At 42.8% G+C, this 17,543-nt stretch overlaps 1 protein-coding gene across 7 annotated transcripts in view; it reads right to left on the reverse strand.

The window, feature by feature from the left end:
* The window catches only part of VSTM4 (V-set and transmembrane domain containing 4), a 76,270-nt gene extending 59,831 nt beyond the window's left edge, over positions 1–16,439 (reverse strand). For all 7 annotated transcript variants that reach the window (XM_087764455.1, XM_087764458.1, XM_087764459.1 and 4 more), the window contains exons 1-4: positions 16,307–16,439; positions 10,352–10,750; positions 2,507–2,572; positions 938–1,045 (exon numbers count right to left, since the gene is read on the reverse strand). In XM_087764455.1, the coding sequence (XP_087620581.1) occupies positions 938–1,045; positions 2,507–2,572; positions 10,352–10,750; positions 16,307–16,361 (628 nt within the window). In that variant the 5' untranslated portion in view covers positions 16,362–16,439. The remainder of the gene's footprint in view (positions 1–937; positions 1,046–2,506; positions 2,573–10,351; positions 10,751–16,306) is intronic.
* Positions 16,440–17,543: the final 1,104 nt, after the last annotated feature.

A 17,543-nucleotide genomic window follows, 5' to 3' on the forward strand; every position in this document is an offset into this window, starting at 1 on the left:
GGACTTCTGTATACATCTATTTTTGGCTTACATGTCTTCTCCCTCATGTATCTGAGTCACTCATTCCTTCATGGTATGTGTGTAGTGCTGAAGAGGCAGCAAAGTCACAATTCTCTCCTGTTGTTAACAGGTCAAATCACTAACCAAGCTCTTTTTGAAAGCTTCTGTTCAGAGATGGTCCTTACGCTCTCCTCTAAGGTGGTGGCTGCTAAGCATGCTGGTATCATCCTCACAGCTTGTGTGAGGTCTCCAAATAAATCACTCTTAAACCAAAATGAAAGTAGAGTCTGCACTGGCTACTCTGCAGATCTGAAATGGCACTTTTGATTACAATAGGGCTGCTTTCATGCAGGTTTAGCCTCTCTGAGAAACCCTCTCTGAGGAAGAGAAGAATAAAATAGTAATCATTGATCTTGAAAGATTATTATGAAAATGCACATCTGAATGACAGAATGATGCTTTACTTTCAAAGAATACTACAAAGGAAAGAGTGTTAATAACAATCCCCATTTTCCTAATATTGACAGCTAGTCAGGAGGGCAGAAGAAAACGGAACAGAAGACGACCACTTTGAAAACCCTCTAAACTTGTCTACAGAAATGTCACTTATGCAAAATGTTAGCTAAATCTGGTCAGAATGCAATTTAATTTTATAGCACTTGGCCTTCTCTGAAAAAAGTTCCAACAACCTTCAATTTATATTTATGCAAAGCTGAAAAATTTTGAAAAGCCCAAAGCAAATTTAAAGTGAAATAGCTAGGGAGCAAAATGCCTTTGTTCTAGTTTTGCTGGCAGAAATGGTCTTTTCTAACAATTTCTTTTTATTAAAATCAAGGCAAGGAGATATTTGTCTTCCCTGTATTTTCTACATTCTCCTTCTCCCCCTCTCCCTCTTTGGTAAGGGCCTTGCAGTCAGCAAGAATGACATTTCACTCACCTGTGGATCTCCTCTTGTTCAGGAGTGACTGACAGAGAATGACAAGTGTAAAAAGGAGAACACTGATGATTCCTATTGAACACACGAAGACTGCATACACATACAGATCTGAAAGCCAAGCACAGATGAAGGTCAGTGTTGCAGCTGTATGCTTCATGCTTATAGGATAGAAAAAAGTTATGTCTACAAGATCTAAACAGACCCTGGCCCATAAGATTTAAGGTAACAATTCAGAAGTAATTTAACCCCCTTGAAACTTTCATACAGTATCCTGCTCAGTTTAAAATTTTGTTGAAGCCTCTATAAATGCAAATAGGTGTAGTTATGAGGGCTTGCTTTCAAGAGGGAGGAGAAAGCTTGTTTGAGGGGTTTTTTCCTCTTCTCTTTTTTCCTTTTTTTGAACGAGCAACCAAAAACTGAAAGGGCTTCAGTTGGAAGTTTGAACTCCCAGTTCAAACAGCTCTACTGGTTTAAAAAAAAAAGTGGCAGCGGGAGGAGTGCTGCGTGGCTGAGGAAGAAGGAAGAAAGTCTGTGATTGCTGCTTCTGGTGGCAGCACTAGCTTGAAATTTCTGTTTTGTTTTATTTTTCAGTCTACTGCTTCAGTCTCCCTTTATGGCTTTTATTCAGGTGCTATAACACATTCCCACTGGAGCTGACAGGAGTTGTATCATGGCAGATCAAGATGGAGTGTTTTGTTCAGAAGAAGAAGAAATCTTTAATGACTTATTTCTGCTTTTACTAGAACTTTAAATAGAGTACTTTAAGAATGCTCTACCCATTAATGTCTTGAAATGTCCTTAGAGAGGTATATTGGCTTCTTTACTGCTTCACAGAGAGGAAACTAAGCCTCAAAGGTCAAGTGTTCTTGTAGAAAATAGCGTTGCTGGAACTAGACCCCTGACCTGCAGTTCTGTGCTTCGTTCCCCTTACAGAGTACAGCAATATAGTTTGTAAATTGTGGTTTAAACAGTAAGGGTCCCCACAGAATCAAGGCCAGCCTGCGAGCAAGCACTACTGCCTGGCAGGCAGCACAGCAGAGTGGCTGTGAATGCCATGCTGGTGCTTCACTGATGCTCCGGATTGGGGCAGGGGGAGGGAATCCCAACTGCCTGCAAATTGTGGATTTCAGTCTCTTAGAACAGTTTTTTACTAATCTACACAGAAAATACTGCTTGCCTTGAAACTCAAGGGAGCTTTAGGCTGCTCTTGCAGTGCAGAGCATGTCTGGTGAACAGTTTCTAAAGCTAGTGGGAGTGTAGAGTGCTTGATACCTCTTCAGACACACTCAGCACCATCCTGGATAAGGGGGTTTATTTGCGTTGCGTGATTAGCCAGGCTTAGGTTATTTTCCCATTGACCATAACAGATGTATGAGAAACTGAAACTAGAGCCTTCCATTCTCTTTTCTCCAGCACCCCTAGTGCTCTGTGGGATGCTTTCTCAGGCAAGACCTGAGTTGGCACAGGAACTAGCAAAATTGGGCCTGATTGGGGCACTTTAGTTGTACTGTAGCATTGAACTAAAGTAACATCTTGTATACAACCGGTAGCAGTTAAATGTATCTTTACCTTCAAAAAACTTCCAAGCTTCATGGTTTTTCTTGAAAGTGGGATCATCAGAAGATTTTGAAATCACTGAGAAGAAAAAAAGACATAAGAACTGAAAATGTGTGGCATAAAATGCTGGGACCTCTTGAAGTAAATGCAGTTCTGCCTTAGGCTTCAGTGCACTAATATCTTGCCTTATCTCACAGGATAATTACTTTTCAATGAAACACTTCAGTTATACAACAGTATTATTAAAATGTCTTCCAGCAAATCTCATCTGGCTTGGCACCCCTCACAAGTGTTGTATGGCTTGTGAGACTGCCTCCCCGTTGTCATCTTATTCTGGGAAGATGCAATGTGTGGCTCTTCAATTGAAAGTTAAATGCAGTGAAGTACATCAAGAGGATAGAAACACACTTTAGAAGAGCCTAGCCCTTAGAATAGGACAGCCATGTGCTTGTAAGGTCTGTAATGGCATTGTGGGGATTGTCTGAGTATTCCAGGGAAAAAGCTGCTGTTAATGCTGTATGTAGCTGGTTTTATTCTGGCTCTGCATTCTCAGTTACCCAAACTTGTACCTCTAGGGTTGCAATTTGTGTTTCTGTCCCAAAGCAGGCTACTTCTGAGAGAGGAGATAAATAACTTTTGCTCAAGAGAATGGGAGTTTATTTTCCCCTGTAGTTAATATATTAAGAATTTTTAACAATATAGTCTATTTTGAAGTCTTAGAGGTTAAGAAAAAAAAAATTGTAAGAGCAGTAGGTTTACTGAAGGGCACACTTCTGAAGGCTTCCTGAGAATTGATTTGGAGCCAGCCACATTAGACACAGCTTTTTTAAATAAGGAAGTTGTTCCAGCAATGCTTGGCACTGAAGTAATCTCTGCCAATACGATAGTGTTTCCCCAGCTTCGAGACTGACTCCGTAGGCCCCTGATTTTGTCCAACTTGCCTTCTTTACAAAGCTCTTGTGGATGCCCCTTGGCGTGTTGAACTGCCCTGCAATTCCTACAACAGCACCCAAACAACCCATTAAAGTGGGATCACTGCTCATGAGTTCTTTTTCTTCTTCCTTCCTTCAAAAGTTGGCTTCTATGCTGTGCCTTTTAAAGATACATGGATATGACACCTGCCTATCGGCAAAAAAGCCACCCGTGCATGCTTGGACTTTCTGAAGCATGTCCAAATGCTTTAGAAAGTGTGTATCTGAGCGGGGAAGCAGAAAACATCTACTTAGCCTCAGTGTCCTTGGCTTAGATGTAGGAACGGATTAGTCTGAACATCTTAATTAATGTAAACTTTTCTGTCACTGCTGTATCAATGGTCATTGACTATTGAGTGTAGAACAGCTTAAATTCTCAGCTGGAGTAATTCCCCTGCCTATGGGTGGGGTGGTTTTCCCTGAGAAGGAAGACTGCTTGACCACAAATTGTATCAGCTCACCTTTATATCCTAGAAAAAGGGCTGACTGAATGACTGTGTTCTAATTGAAGTAAGAGGGGAAAATAGCTGCAGACTTTGCACGGAATTGCTCTCTCTGTTTCAGAAAGAGGAGCAGACTGCAGAGCTCTGGGCAAATGGATAAATGTCAATGTCATAACAGCTGCACAACCTAGTACCAGAATCCAAATGTTCTGACTGCTGGATCACTGTTCAAAACCCTCTCTGCTCTCCTCAGCCAGATTGTTTATGCATGCTGACATTTTTTGATGACATCAGATTAGATGATCTCACTTACGATAATCCATTACTTTTTTCTGCTAGCAATCAGTGCAATGGATCCCTCTAGGGATGTGAGGTGTGGGGCTAACTCAGTGGATATGGAACTGCTTTCAGGACTAAAGAAATCTTATGTTTAGTTGTGATAGGAAGCTCATCCTGAATATCTTAACAAATCTACTCATTTGTTACATGAAAACATCACACACAGATTTTTGGCAAGTATTTTAGAATACCTTCCCTGAAAAAGGGGGTTTGTTCATTTGGGGCAGGGGAATCTTGCATTCCTATATCTTGCAACATTTTTACTGGTAGAAAACACAACATGCAACTAATACTTAACAGAACTCGGACTCTGTTCTATGGGAGACTCTGACACATAAACTTCCTAACAGGACAGACTGTTGTGATCATCTCTACTTGTTTGTGTTGTCCATACCAGTAGGATTATAGTTGGACTGCCTAATTTTTTCTGTTTGTCCTCCCACATGTAGTCTCTTCTCTTGGATTGTAAACCATTTGGAAGACGTATTGCTCTTCCTAAGAGATGTGCAGTACCTTGCATAGTGGGCTTGAGGGATTACCCAACTGTAAATGATGGTTTGGAGGTGCTGCATATTGTTCTGAAAAGACTACTCACTATTTTGAGATTTCTGATAGGAAGGCAGTGGGAGAACCATCTTTCTGATTTTTTTTTTTCCCCCCCCCACCCTCAAATAAACTGTTTTCTGGTGTATTCTGTACTACAATGAAGATCACTAACTTGGTTTTAGGCTAACATTGACCACACAAGCCCAGGAAAAGAACAGATGTCTTTGATAAGAAGATGGAGGAAGGGGAAAAGGTTCACCTTAGCTTAGAGAGAAGATGTTGCATGACTGGAGTAGGAGACACTTCTTGGCAACATCAGGACATGGATTTCTCTTGGATTTAGTACCAAGATCTAACAGCAGCCTTTTTATAAATCCTATTTGATGTCTTGTATTCACTGCACCTAAAGGGGCAAACTGCAACAGTTCAAATTTTAGCTAGGGCTTCTGAAAACACTACAAAGTTGCTGTAGTTGACACACGATTCCATGAATGGAAGACTAATGATTTTATCCCCATCAGATGAGGCTTATTTTCTGAATACATGTATTCTGTCCCTAAAGGAGAAGCCAGATATGTAGCTAAACTTTTAACTGACATCATTACACATTAAGGAACTGTAGCCTGTAACTCAATTGTTTTTCCACAACTCCAGTATGTGTATCTGTATAAATTTATGTGTTGTAAGAAAATGCATTTGCAACTTCTTAATGGCCTACACAAATTCACACCTGCAAACTTGCTAGCAAATAAAAAAAGTCTGAATATGAGGTAGTAGCAGTAGATACTACAGACCCAGCCATAATCTGGTAAGGTCTTTTGCTTTGAATAGTGCTATGTTTGGTGGCTGACACAGGCTATGTACTGAATTGCCCCAGGTTTTTTCTGTTTCAAGAGCAAGTCAGATTTTGAAGAAGCAGAATGACCCTTTTCCATTCCCTCTGGAAATTTCTGTCTTACACAGTGACCTCTTCTTCCTGTGTGAACAAAAAAAGGGACCTAAATGCTATTTCCACATCCACTTGATGTGCAAGGTTGTAAGAAATTTTCCCGGTGCTTTAGCTTAAAGATACTACTTTGAATTTGGGCATAACTACAAACACATTAACTGGAACAAAATATTAGACAAGACAGCAACTGTGATTTGTTTGAATACTGTTACCTTATTTGATAAAGCACAAGCAGTACAATTTAAGTATCCAAATGCTTCGGGCAATCTGCATTGCTTCTTTTGTTGCATCCTGGATCTAACTGTAATATAAGTAAATCCCTTTGCAATAAAAAGTGTAACCGATCATAATATAAAATGCAAAATGTGTTTGGAAGAAAATTTCCTTGAAAAGTCCAACTGTTACCATTGGGGAAACTGGAGACTTTATCACCACTCTGAAATGAGTTGCCGTCCCTCCCGCGTCTAGCAAGCCCTGTACACTCACAGTGCGTTAACTGAACGCTAGCTAAGGCAGTCCTTTGTTTCCAGTGAAGAGGCCTTTAGCAGTAAAACAGTTGCTATGGCATTTAAAGATATGTCATTTTTCAGATGTCTTTTAGCATCTTTATTCTGGATTTAGAATTAGAATAAATATGCCTTTGGGATGGCTGGGGTGGTGGTGGTGGTGTCTGTCCTAGATCACCACAGGGTGTATTGTCAGTGTGTTTAGTCTATAGGTGGCCGTGCTTTCCTCCCTTGTCTCAGGTTTCCTGCTCTGCTTTCAGTTACGTTTGAAGCAGAGAGAAGCAATACAGCTGACCAGAGAGTGTGAGAAAGATGAAGTCATGAGTCTCAAATCCGCACCCTGATTATTCATAAATCATACTGAAAATCGGGGGGGGGGAGGAATAGTATTTAAGGGCTGGACTGAAAAGTTAGTTTTCCTTCTTTGCAAGAACTAAATTGATCTGAACCCCACACTTCAGCTAGGAAGAGCAATGAGAAGTTTCTGTGTTATAGTTAGCAATAGCCTGAGCAGCTATGAAGGATGCAGAGTGGCTTTTTGTGAGGAGGGGTATGACAGGTGGTCTAACAATATTTTTATATTGCTTTTTCATCTGCTGCCATTTACCTAGAACATGTCATTCCTTTTCCAAACACTCCTGACAAATCCATATGTTTCACTACAGGCATTTAAGAAATTCCATCATTCAGTGAATGAGAAAACACTTTAAAATGCTGACCTGCCCTATGAAATGACATTATCACAGGAAAATCCTAAAAATGTTTCTCCATCTGATTTTCTCTCTTTATTTTTCTTTTTTTTCTTTTTTCCCTTGCAAGCCTGCTACTTGTTCTGCACTCCTTGGGTATATCTATTGGTCTATCTTGCAAGTCCTTCATGCAAGAAACACATTACTTGTTATCCACTCTGTCTTTCAGTGTACTACTCTTGGAGACAGCGACCTGGTCTGGTGCAGAGGATTTGAGGGGAAGGGTCAGTATAGAGAAAGCCCCCACCTGAAACAGTACTTTCCTCCCTCACTGCTTCTCTCTGTGTCTTGACACCAGACCTGGCCCTCTCTAGCTCCCATCCCTCAAGTTATCCTCAGAATTTCTTCCCCAAAGCACTGGAAAAAGGTGTGGTCTATCCTCTAGGAGATTCTGGGATTGTATGGTGGCCTCCTAGCCCTGCTTGTAGGCCTGCAAGCTTCAGCCCTGGCCATCCATTCGAGGTGCTGCTGGAAGTAACACCACCTGCTAGTTGCTCTCAGCCTCTCTTCCTCTTCTCCCCCAGCACAGCAATTGAACCACTTGTTCTTTGCAGGGTGGGATGAGAGCCTTGGCTTCCCTTCCCCACACCAGTCACCAGCTTTGCCCCTTCCCAAAGGTGAGAGGCTGAGGCAGTTGGGGTTATCAGTCCTCCTGCTTGCCAGTTCCTTCTTGACAGTGGCTGAATTTCTCCTTTTCCCAAATCTAAAGGGGTGAAGGAAGAAGAGATAGGGAGAGGAGGAGGAGAGCCAGTTCCTAGCCAAGCATAGGAACAGCAGGGAAGAACAACTGCTGAGCATGAAGCAAGCTAATGCCTGAAGTCTGTAGGGCTAAATCATGCATGCAATAAAGTTTCAGTTCTTATCCCTGTGTGGTTACAAGACTAACCACTGTGTCTTGGCTCCAGCCACCCAACATGGGGTTAGCGCTTGTAAAACTTAATGCTCTCCAGAGGTTAAGATGACTGAGTTCAGGAGATGTTGGGCTCTAGTGTTTTTACTCTTCCCCATTCAAAAACAAAAGAGTGAAAACAGCAACAAAAAATCAAACAAGAAACTGTTCTTTGAGCTGTGAAGCTAATGAATTCTGTGTCCCATACCCTAATGGCTCCCCTCTCCACAACAACCTTAGTACTGGTCACCTCCTCCTGTGGTATGTCCAGGAGCCCCAACTACTGACTGTGATGTGGAAGGTCACTGGGCACATAGCAGCTCAAGAACAATAATTACCTTTTTTGTTCTTACAGCTTTCCTTCAGTGAGGAAGTTCTTGCAGATCTTCTCTCCCTCCCCCCAGCCAATTTCACATTACTTATACAGCCTTAATATCTTTAAGACTGTTGTCTCATTAAAATCAGCCCATGGATTCAAAAGGGTGCAGACTACTTGATAGTGTGATAATGTAGGCTTTGGTTTCTTTAGGATACCAGGTTATGGATTACAGATGACATTAGGCTGCAGGATTACATTTCTGACCCATGGTACTGAATGCTCTGGTGATTTGTATTTAGGAGTCTAATGAACTTTGGTGAAGTTTTCCTTTAAGTCCCGCTTCCCTGGTCTTCTGTGCAAAAGAAGCATGCCTGATGCACACAGCTGGGGTCTGGGTGCTGGAGGGGTGGGCTTTTCCCTGGTGGAGACAGGTAACGGGTTGGAGTTCCAGTTTGGACTTGTGTCCTGCTCTGTCATTATTTATATTTCTGACTGTCTGCAACCAGGAAGCAGAGGAAATCCCACATGACTGTCTTAGAGGCTTTCCAGACAACTTTTGCATACCCTATAAGACCAAATAGTTTAGACTAGGATTTTCTTGCTGTTGTTTAAAATTAATCCATGGTGTTTGCTGCTAATTTAAACAGAATTTCAGCTTTGCATTGTTAGTGTCTTTCATCATTGCTAGTAATAATCAGCTAATTATATTACGTTAATGCCATGATTTCTCAAGGCAGATTTAAACATTGCTGGTCAACATGAAGCTGCTCTCTATCTCTTGTTATATTGTGTTTTTCACATCTTTACTCTCATATTTCTCATAGATCAAAATGAAAGCTTGTGGTACCTGAGAGCTAGCCACAGGAGATCATACACTCACAAAGATTATTTTTTACTGTCACATTTGTCTCCCTGGTGTGTGTATAATCCAAAAGTGATATAGAAAGCTGAATGACACCAGTGAAGTTGGCATTGACAGAATATGCTTTGGATTAAGACTACATAAATGTGTTTGAATCCATCTTGAAAAGACCTGTAGTCAACAGAGTTCCCTCAGAGCAAAACTGGTTTCAGAGGAGAGCTAGTGCCACTTTCACCAAAAGGTAAATGGGATTAGGGTTTCCCAGCTACAGGAATAACCTTTGCAGTCTAAACACAACAATAAATTTAGCACCAACAGCAATGGCAGAAACTTCATGAAGTACAGTTTTCTCCCCCATTTTTCTGCGATTGCTGGATGAACCTCTTGAATTTCCAGACCAAGCAGTCACACTTGATTTTTAGCATTATCTTTAGAGTTGGCCCTGTGGGAAATCAACTTTTCTGTTTATAAAACCACAAGCAGGGGGTTAGTTTGCCAGCTAGAGCTAATGGCACAACTGCTGAGCTCAACCACTCCTTCAAAGGAGTCCGTTCTCGAAAAGCCAGTTTCACCCATCTCTGAAAGTGTGGGTGTGGTGGCGTTAGATTTGAGCTGACCCATCCTGAAGAGAAGGCCCATTTTCAACTTGGTTCAAAACCCTCACTCATTGCTGGTCATTTCTTTCTCTGAAGTTCAATACCAGCAGGCTGGTCACTACTTTTCTAGCTCTGCTTTTTGGCTACAAGTGGTATAAACAGAAGTACAGAAGTGATACTAGAAATGTTACTTACCAACTACTGCTAGACTAGAACTAAAAGCAATGAAAACACCAAGAGAGAGGCAAAACATAGATCTAAAATATAATGCTTCTATTTCTGGCTGACCCACTACGTATTCTTCAGAAAATAAGTTAATTTCTCTCTGTTTCTGTCTCTTTGTATTTAAATAATAATGCCATTTGTTTATTCCCCCTAGCAAAGTTGTAGAGACCTGTAGCTGAATGTAAAGGAGTTTTAATTACTGCTATTCTGGTAAAAGGCAATGGAAATAGACTATCTTCTACAAATCTACCAATCTTCTCACTTCTTTACATTTTAAAATGGACTGAATAATGTTTAAATTGTATAAGTAAAGAAGCTGAGTATTAGGTTTTCTTCTCATATCCACAGATAACACTTAAAAAATAACCTAACTTGAAATGTCTTATGGATGAACTTGCGAGAAAAGAAAAACAGGGATCACAGGACAAGAAAAATGATAGAATTTAAATCAGTAGTCTCTCACCTCTTATTTCAGTAGCTGCTGTGCCATTTGACCATGCTGTCCACTTATTCCTGTGTTTGCCGATTTCCTGGACTTTGCATATATAATGTCCTTGATCTGTTTGCTGGAGGCTTAGAATAAGAAATTTGTACAGAGTTCCATGTTTCTCTTTAAGAAGATGAAGTCTTTGCTTGTGGAAATGATGAGTATAATTTCCATAATATTGGACAGACCCAAACTTTGTCATTTTGATCATCAGATACTCCTGGGTAGGTGATGCAGCGAAGACCCACCGCACAGCCAGCAAATTGTCTGTCTTTCTCTTTTGAGAAATGTGGCAGTAAAGGGTAGCATTATCTCCCTCGGAGTATCGCACAGTTGGTCCTGGAGAGACTGTCACATTTAAAGCCTCACAAACATCTGCAAAGGAAAGAAGAGACGGTGAGAATCCTCCATACTGGCACAACAGCACCATAATCTGTCCCAGCGTGCAAGTTCACAGCAGGTAAACTGATGGCATCTGTTCAGTGTGCAGCAATTCAATGAGCTTTTAGAACCTGACATCTCCTGTCTCCCTGTGAATGTTAAATATGGTATGAGGCCCTCCTTCAGTGACTCTGCTCTAGTATTCTTGCTGTCAATAATAATAAGGCAGGGCTGAAGTGGACACCTTGCTGCTGCCATAGGCCCAACATCACATAATCTTTCGTCAGTCCGAACAAGCATTAATCTAAAACTAGCTTGGAGCAACAGCCGAGAATGTCTTTTGGAAAGCTGTTCCACAACCAGCTCCTCTGACAACTTGCATCCTTCTTAGAATATCCAGGCTAAATTGTTTCAATAGCCAGTTTATGCCTATTTGTTCCTGTGCCAACTTGAAGTTTAAATAGTGTTTTCTTCCCTAGCGCTTGCTTCCTGACTCCATATAGAAAGCAATTATCTGGTCTCTCAGCCTTTGGTTTGTTGAGCTAAAGAAGCCAAGCTCTGTTAGTCTTCTCTAGTAAAGTAGTGTCTCCACTTCCCTATTCACCTTAGTAGCCCTTCTCTGCATTGCTTCCAGTTTAAATTTTTATTTTGATTGTAGTTATTTTATTTTTTTTTTAATGTGGGTGACTGGAATTATAGGGAGTGTCTGGAAAGAAGTTCTCCAATGTCCTGTGAAATAGTCACGGTACTTCCCAGAGTTGACTGGGATATACCTTGCCTGGTATATCCCAGAATTATGTTGTCCTTCTTCATGATATTTTCACATGTGATTATATGTCAGTTCATAATTAAATAATATACTTCGGCATTTTCCTTTCTTTGTCATTTGTGGTTCAGTTCCTAGTGTACCAAAGAAACTCTTACTAATCCCCAAGTACGTGACTTTGCTTTACTAAGTTCTGCTCCACTTCTGTTGCTTGGTCCTGAGTTTTTCCTACGTGCTATCCCAATCTTATGCTAACTTGATAAGGTCATATAATTTCAATGTGCATGCTTCTGTCTACTTCTTTTAGATATAATTTGTGCAAACCTTACATGATACTGTTCCCTAGATGATCATTGAAAGACTACTAACCTCCCTATATGCCTGTAACCAGCTCCTCACTTTACAATTCCCCATGGCCTCTGTTTTAAGTAATATTCTCCTTGTCATAATCAAATGGTCATCTCAAGTCTGGGTTACATCTGTCAGATTAGTCCTTCTGAATACAAATTCAATTTAATCTGACATTATTTGCATGACAAAATATGACATGGGATTATACTGGGACAGATGATTATTCCGTTCACTTCTGACTCTTTTTTTTCCTGTTCTTCAGCATGAACCTAGCTTAGACCGGTTGTTTGTGTCTCTGCTTTATTTCTAACTATGGCCATTATAGGTGAAGGTTGAAAGAAGTCCATAGTTGCTCATTAGAGGAAGATTTTTCTTTTCTGACCTAACTGATTTATGCTGGACTGATTTTCTGAGGCATGGGAATCAACACTCATTCTATTTCCTTCCTAATGTATATAAAGAATGTTCATATTAGTCATATCAGAGACTGATCTATTTTTGACCAATAGTATATTGTGGCAATGTGTTCCCTAAATGACTTGTAATGTGTAATCTACTGGTCTGATGGCATCCACTAGAGAGAGAACCATATTTCAACAGTAAGCAAGCACTCCCTGAAATGCACTCTGCAAAGCATGAAAGGTCCTCTAAAATGTGAGTGTTAAGCTTCCTGTTATGTGACTATACTGTACTCAAATACTAATGAGAATTGCAGCTCTGGGAGAATGATTTTTTCATTTCTGGATACTTTTCTAGCACATCAGCTAGGAACATTTTAACAAAGGGGATGAGCGTTTTGGCAGAGACTTGTCTGACATCAGCTCCTGAAACACAAACATATATTTATCTTCAAAATAAGCAAGTAAAGTATTTCCATTCTATTTCTGAAGGAGTATTGGAGGCAGAGACACTGGGTTTATGGCCCCAGTGAAGCTGTAAAATCGAGTGGTGAATTGTATCACCTTACTTAAAGTAAATGCACCGAATTAAAGACATTACATTGCAGCTATTTGAGAAGAACCCTCTGAAAATTAATAGTATAATAATTATTTTGGGTCATTTCAATAGAAAGGTCTACTGAATGGTGTATTTTTTCAAGTAGCCATTATTTTTTCTTTATGAAGGAGAAAATAAGTTGTATAAAGAAAGTGGAGGTTTTTTAATTTCTTTAAGAAACTACAGCTAAGCATGGCCCAGATTATTGATATAATTACCTGTGCATGACGTTTGTGTGTGCAGTTCATGTAAGGGACAAAGCAAGAGATTACTTTGGATTGTAGAAAGCACACAAGTAGAACAGGAAGTTGAAATTTAAAATTAAAGCTGAATACCACCAAAAGCTTTCCAGGCCTGAAACTTCAGTTATTACTTGCTGGAGTTAACCTGACCTTCGTGCTTTACAAGCAGGTGTGAAGATGGCGGCTTCTGCCGTCAAAATAAGATTAGACTTTGAACGTTGTGCTGCTCAGTAAATGAGGAAAAAGTTTAAGGATTTCAACACTTTTCGGGGTTCTCATAATTACTTAGGCTATAAATGTTTAATAATTTATAAAAATGTGGTTTGGGTAAATGAAAAACAAACTTTTTCTACTGAAATTATGAACACGTCGTGAACGCTGTAAAGAAAAACAATTATGTCATTTTCCTGACATGTGAACTTCTTGTTTGAAAAAGCTGGCTAGGATTAATTGTGGAATAGAGTCCCAAAATAAAAGGCAAAAGAATCATTGCTTAATTCGAAACTAGGCAGAACACAGTGCCAAAAAGTACCCAAGAGAAAATACAGAAGAACTCAGATATGGTGATGATGGAAGCCTCTGCAAGAAGATAAAGCAGCATTGTACATGGAGTCTCTGATCCCTTTCTAGCTGTTTACACTCATACAAACATTGGTATTTTATAACTAAGGCTTCTATTTTTCCTCTGGGGACATGCCTTTTTATAAGGGGAATATCAAATTTTGCATCCTTCATGTTGTCTGATCAGTGGGAGGCCATCTCCTTATCCTTCTGTGGGTCCTATTGGTGCAGCTGTACAAATGCAACAATGGGGAGAGTTTTGGAAAGTTCCTGATGCTTTTACCATGATCTCATCTCATCTTATATTGAACAGGGTCAGGTGATGCTTTATATAAAACAGAAAAGCAGTGTCTATCTGGCTCTATCCTCCCACTGCCATTGGAGCAGGAACAGTGGTAGATTTTGGAAGAAAGAGGTCATTTACCTCTTATGTGGAAAGGAAAACCCTCGTTCTGGGCTCCCAGACACTAGTGGAAATGTTCCTCCTGTCTTTAGCAGGCACTGGATCAGCCCCAACATGAGGTTTACCCTGGTAATGGGCTCCTTGCCAAAACAGGAGACTCCTCCACAACTTGAGAGCGGGCTTGTATGCCAACAAAGCACTGAATTTCTAGACTTCAGATTGCTGCTTCAAGTGAGGAATCTCTGTTTTTCTTCTCCTGCCTTCCCAGTATAGCATGATGTAGATGCTCAGGTGGAGCTCACCACAAGAGTTTGTCTTGCTTCTGCTTGGAAAGGGAAATTATTTATAGAAAAGGGGAGGAGAGTGAGTCAAAGACTTGAGGATTCCTTTGCAGTGTTCTTAATCATCAAACATGTCTCTCCTATTTGCAACCAGCTCACTTAATTGCCCTCATCCCGATGTTTTAGCTGTTTGTTTCTGTGGTACCTTCCACCTGCATGTCTCACTAGCTTGTTGGGAGTCAGGGAAGGTTACTGCTGACTAAATTCTGTTTTGAAAAATCCTATTTTGAAAATAGTCCACTTCTGCTTACACCAGTTCAATTCCAAGTATTAGCTAGGTTTGGACTTTGTTGCCTGCCATATTACATAGCAAAACACATACACTGTCAGGATTAACAAATCATACTTTTAGCAGCCAGAAACCTGTCTATGCCAGGGCTGTCCCCTCTGTCTGTGCTGGAACAGTAGCAGAGGACCCACAGTCACTGCTGGGTCCTTACATTTGGTGACCACTTTCAGCGTAGCTGTGTTTTTGTGGAAGAACCCCAGCTACTTTGGTGGAGATACTCACAAGTAGCATTGCTCCTGTGCACTACTGCTCGCAATCCAGGTTTAGCATTATATATAGGGCCCTCTTCCTTCCTCCATGGAGACTGACAGGCAGAATCAACAACTCACCCTAAAGGGCTGAGAGGACTTTTTTCCTTAGCCCCTGCTGATAGTTAAGGGACTAGAGAGGCATACCATCAGGGTAGTTACCTTCTGATCTCGGATTTGCATGACCAGAAGCATATGGGATAGTTTTTATCCCTGTTGTAGTTTGTTCTGTGAAACAACGTTATTGTCAAAGCCTGCTTTATTTTGACTTCTCTACAATTAAAAAGTAAGAAGAGCAGATGAGCTGGCAAGAAGAAAAGCTCTTCGTTTAAATGAAAATAATTAGGAGCTGGCTAGCAAGATCACCAAAAGCAACCAGCTGTTTTCAGTTGAACGGATCTGTCCACAAGTTTCACAAGTCAGAGGCTTCTTCTCTGAGAAAGCTTCTGCAGTGACTAAAGATGGACTTGAACCAAACCTCTCTGCCTCTACCATCTCCTGCCCTTTTGAGGGAAGATCCAAATTCAGCTCTTTTATTAACCTTGAATGAGCAGGGCTTCCCTACCACCCAACTCTCACTGCACCTTGAAGTTCAGATCCAGGCTCTTTGTGCATTTTGCAGCTTTAGGACACAACGCTGGCCAACGGACCTTTGATTTGGAGGCAGAAAGGTCTTGATGGGGGAAGGTTTTTTACAAGCGACGTACGGGTTCCATTTCCACTGGATGCCTAGAGGCACCTGTGGAAAAAGCAATGCCAAATCTCCCTTTGCCTCAACTTGGCGTGTAATTCCTCGGTGCAGCTTAACGTTGTCCCGCCTGGCACAGAAGGTGGCAGAGGACACGTTCCATAAACTTCTGCATAGGGAGATGGTTTTTTTGGGGGTTGTTTTGGGTTTTTTTTGTCAAAACACAGCTGCGAGTCAGGTCTCTGTGCAGAAGCGCTGCTGCCGGGAGCCCAGAAAGGCAGCGGCAGAGCGGGGTGAGGGACCCCCGGGGCGGCGGGGGAGGACCCGGCCGGCTGCGGGGGTGCGGGGCGGCGGGGGCGCCCGCTCCTGACGGTGCCCGCTCCCGGCGGTGCCCGGGCGGCGGCCCCCCCAACCCCTCGCTAAGCCCCCTCTCCTGCTGCCCGAGCCCCGGGCGCTGCCGCGGCTGGGGGCCGCTGCCCCAGCCCCTACCGCGGTGCCCACGGTGCGGGGGGGACCCGGACCCTGCTCCGCGGCGCGAAGGGGCGGGCGGCAGCCCGAGGCGGAGCCCGGGGTCCCGTAGGCAGCCTAGGGGGCTGCCCCGTCCCGGCCGGGAACGGGCTGCCGGGGCTGGGCGCCGGCCGCTGCGCGCCCGCGGTGCCGCTTACCTGGGGCCGGGGCCGTGGCCAGCAGGGCGGCCAGCGCCGTGGCCAGGAGGCGCATGGCCCGCGGGGCGCCGGGTCCCGTCCCTTCCCTCTCTGCCGAGCTGCCTCCCTCCTCTTCTCCCCGGCCTCTCGCCTCCTCCCCGCCCGGTCCTCCCTTCTCCCCTTGCCTTTCATCTCCTCCCCTTTCTCCTCCTTTTTTTCCGCTTTCTTCCTTCCCTCCCTACTTCTCTGCTCTTCCCACCGTCCTGCCCCCTATTCAACTCTCCTCCTCTTTTTCTCGCCTTCTTTCCCTTTCTTTTCTTCCCACCGAGCTCAGGTCTGTGGGGCGGCCCTAGGGCTAGATAGGTCTGCTCCATCTGTAGTCTCTGTGATCCCCCCTGTGCACACACCCCATGCCCAAAGGACACGGATCCGTGCCGATGGTAAGCGGAGAGCTCCCCTCTCTGAGCACAGAAAGCCTCTTCGCGAGCGGCTGAGACAGCCTGGCAGCTAGGGGTTGTGGGGCAGGGTGGTGGGACAGGGAAGACTGTGTTATGCATCCTCTCTGCTTCCCTGGAAGTGTTTGAAATTTTGCAGGCCCTCATGCCCATTCCCTTCATCCCACTCCTTAACTAGAACAGGAGCACCATTTCCAGGCAGTTCCAGTTAACAGCTGCCTCCCTTTCTGTGGGCCCTGCTGGTGGCAGCCTGGGGATAAGGAGGTCTGGCAGGCAGGAGTGGCCCTTCAGCAGGTATGGGGATGGATGCTGTAGGCTGTTTGGACACCTGTGCTAGGATATTACACACGATGCTCCGGGGTTGGGAGGATTTTGCCCTCTGCTGTGGGAGCACTGACATTCACCCTCTCTCTTAAAAAGTCCTAAATTAATTGCTATAGCAGCTTAAGGTGCATTGCCTCAAGGTTACTGTGTTTGTTTTGCCAAATGGTACCAGAAAGGACAAGGGAAGGCACCTGGCAGTCTACTCCTGCCCTTCCCCTTTACTCCTTTTGAAAGTGTTTGTCATTTGAAAGCCCACAAATCTCCAGAGACATGGGTTTAACCCTTCTACTAGCAGGTATGATGGGTTATGCCTGGTTTTAGTATGCACGTTGCATGAAGTGTGGATGATACAAACACTTTGGCATTCCTGCTTCTGTGGAAAGGGCAATTAGTACCAATTTAGCTACTCCACCCCTCTCCTAGTAATCACTTAGGCAGGATAATACATGTCTGCTTTTAAGCATCACAGAAAATTTAGC

The sequence above is a fragment of the Nipponia nippon genome, unplaced genomic scaffold (assembly GCF_047370975.1).
Source record: "Nipponia nippon isolate SJK-2023a ecotype South Korea unplaced genomic scaffold, ASM4737097v1 scaffold_3, whole genome shotgun sequence".
Classification (NCBI taxonomy): Eukaryota; Metazoa; Chordata; class Aves; order Pelecaniformes; family Threskiornithidae; genus Nipponia; species Nipponia nippon.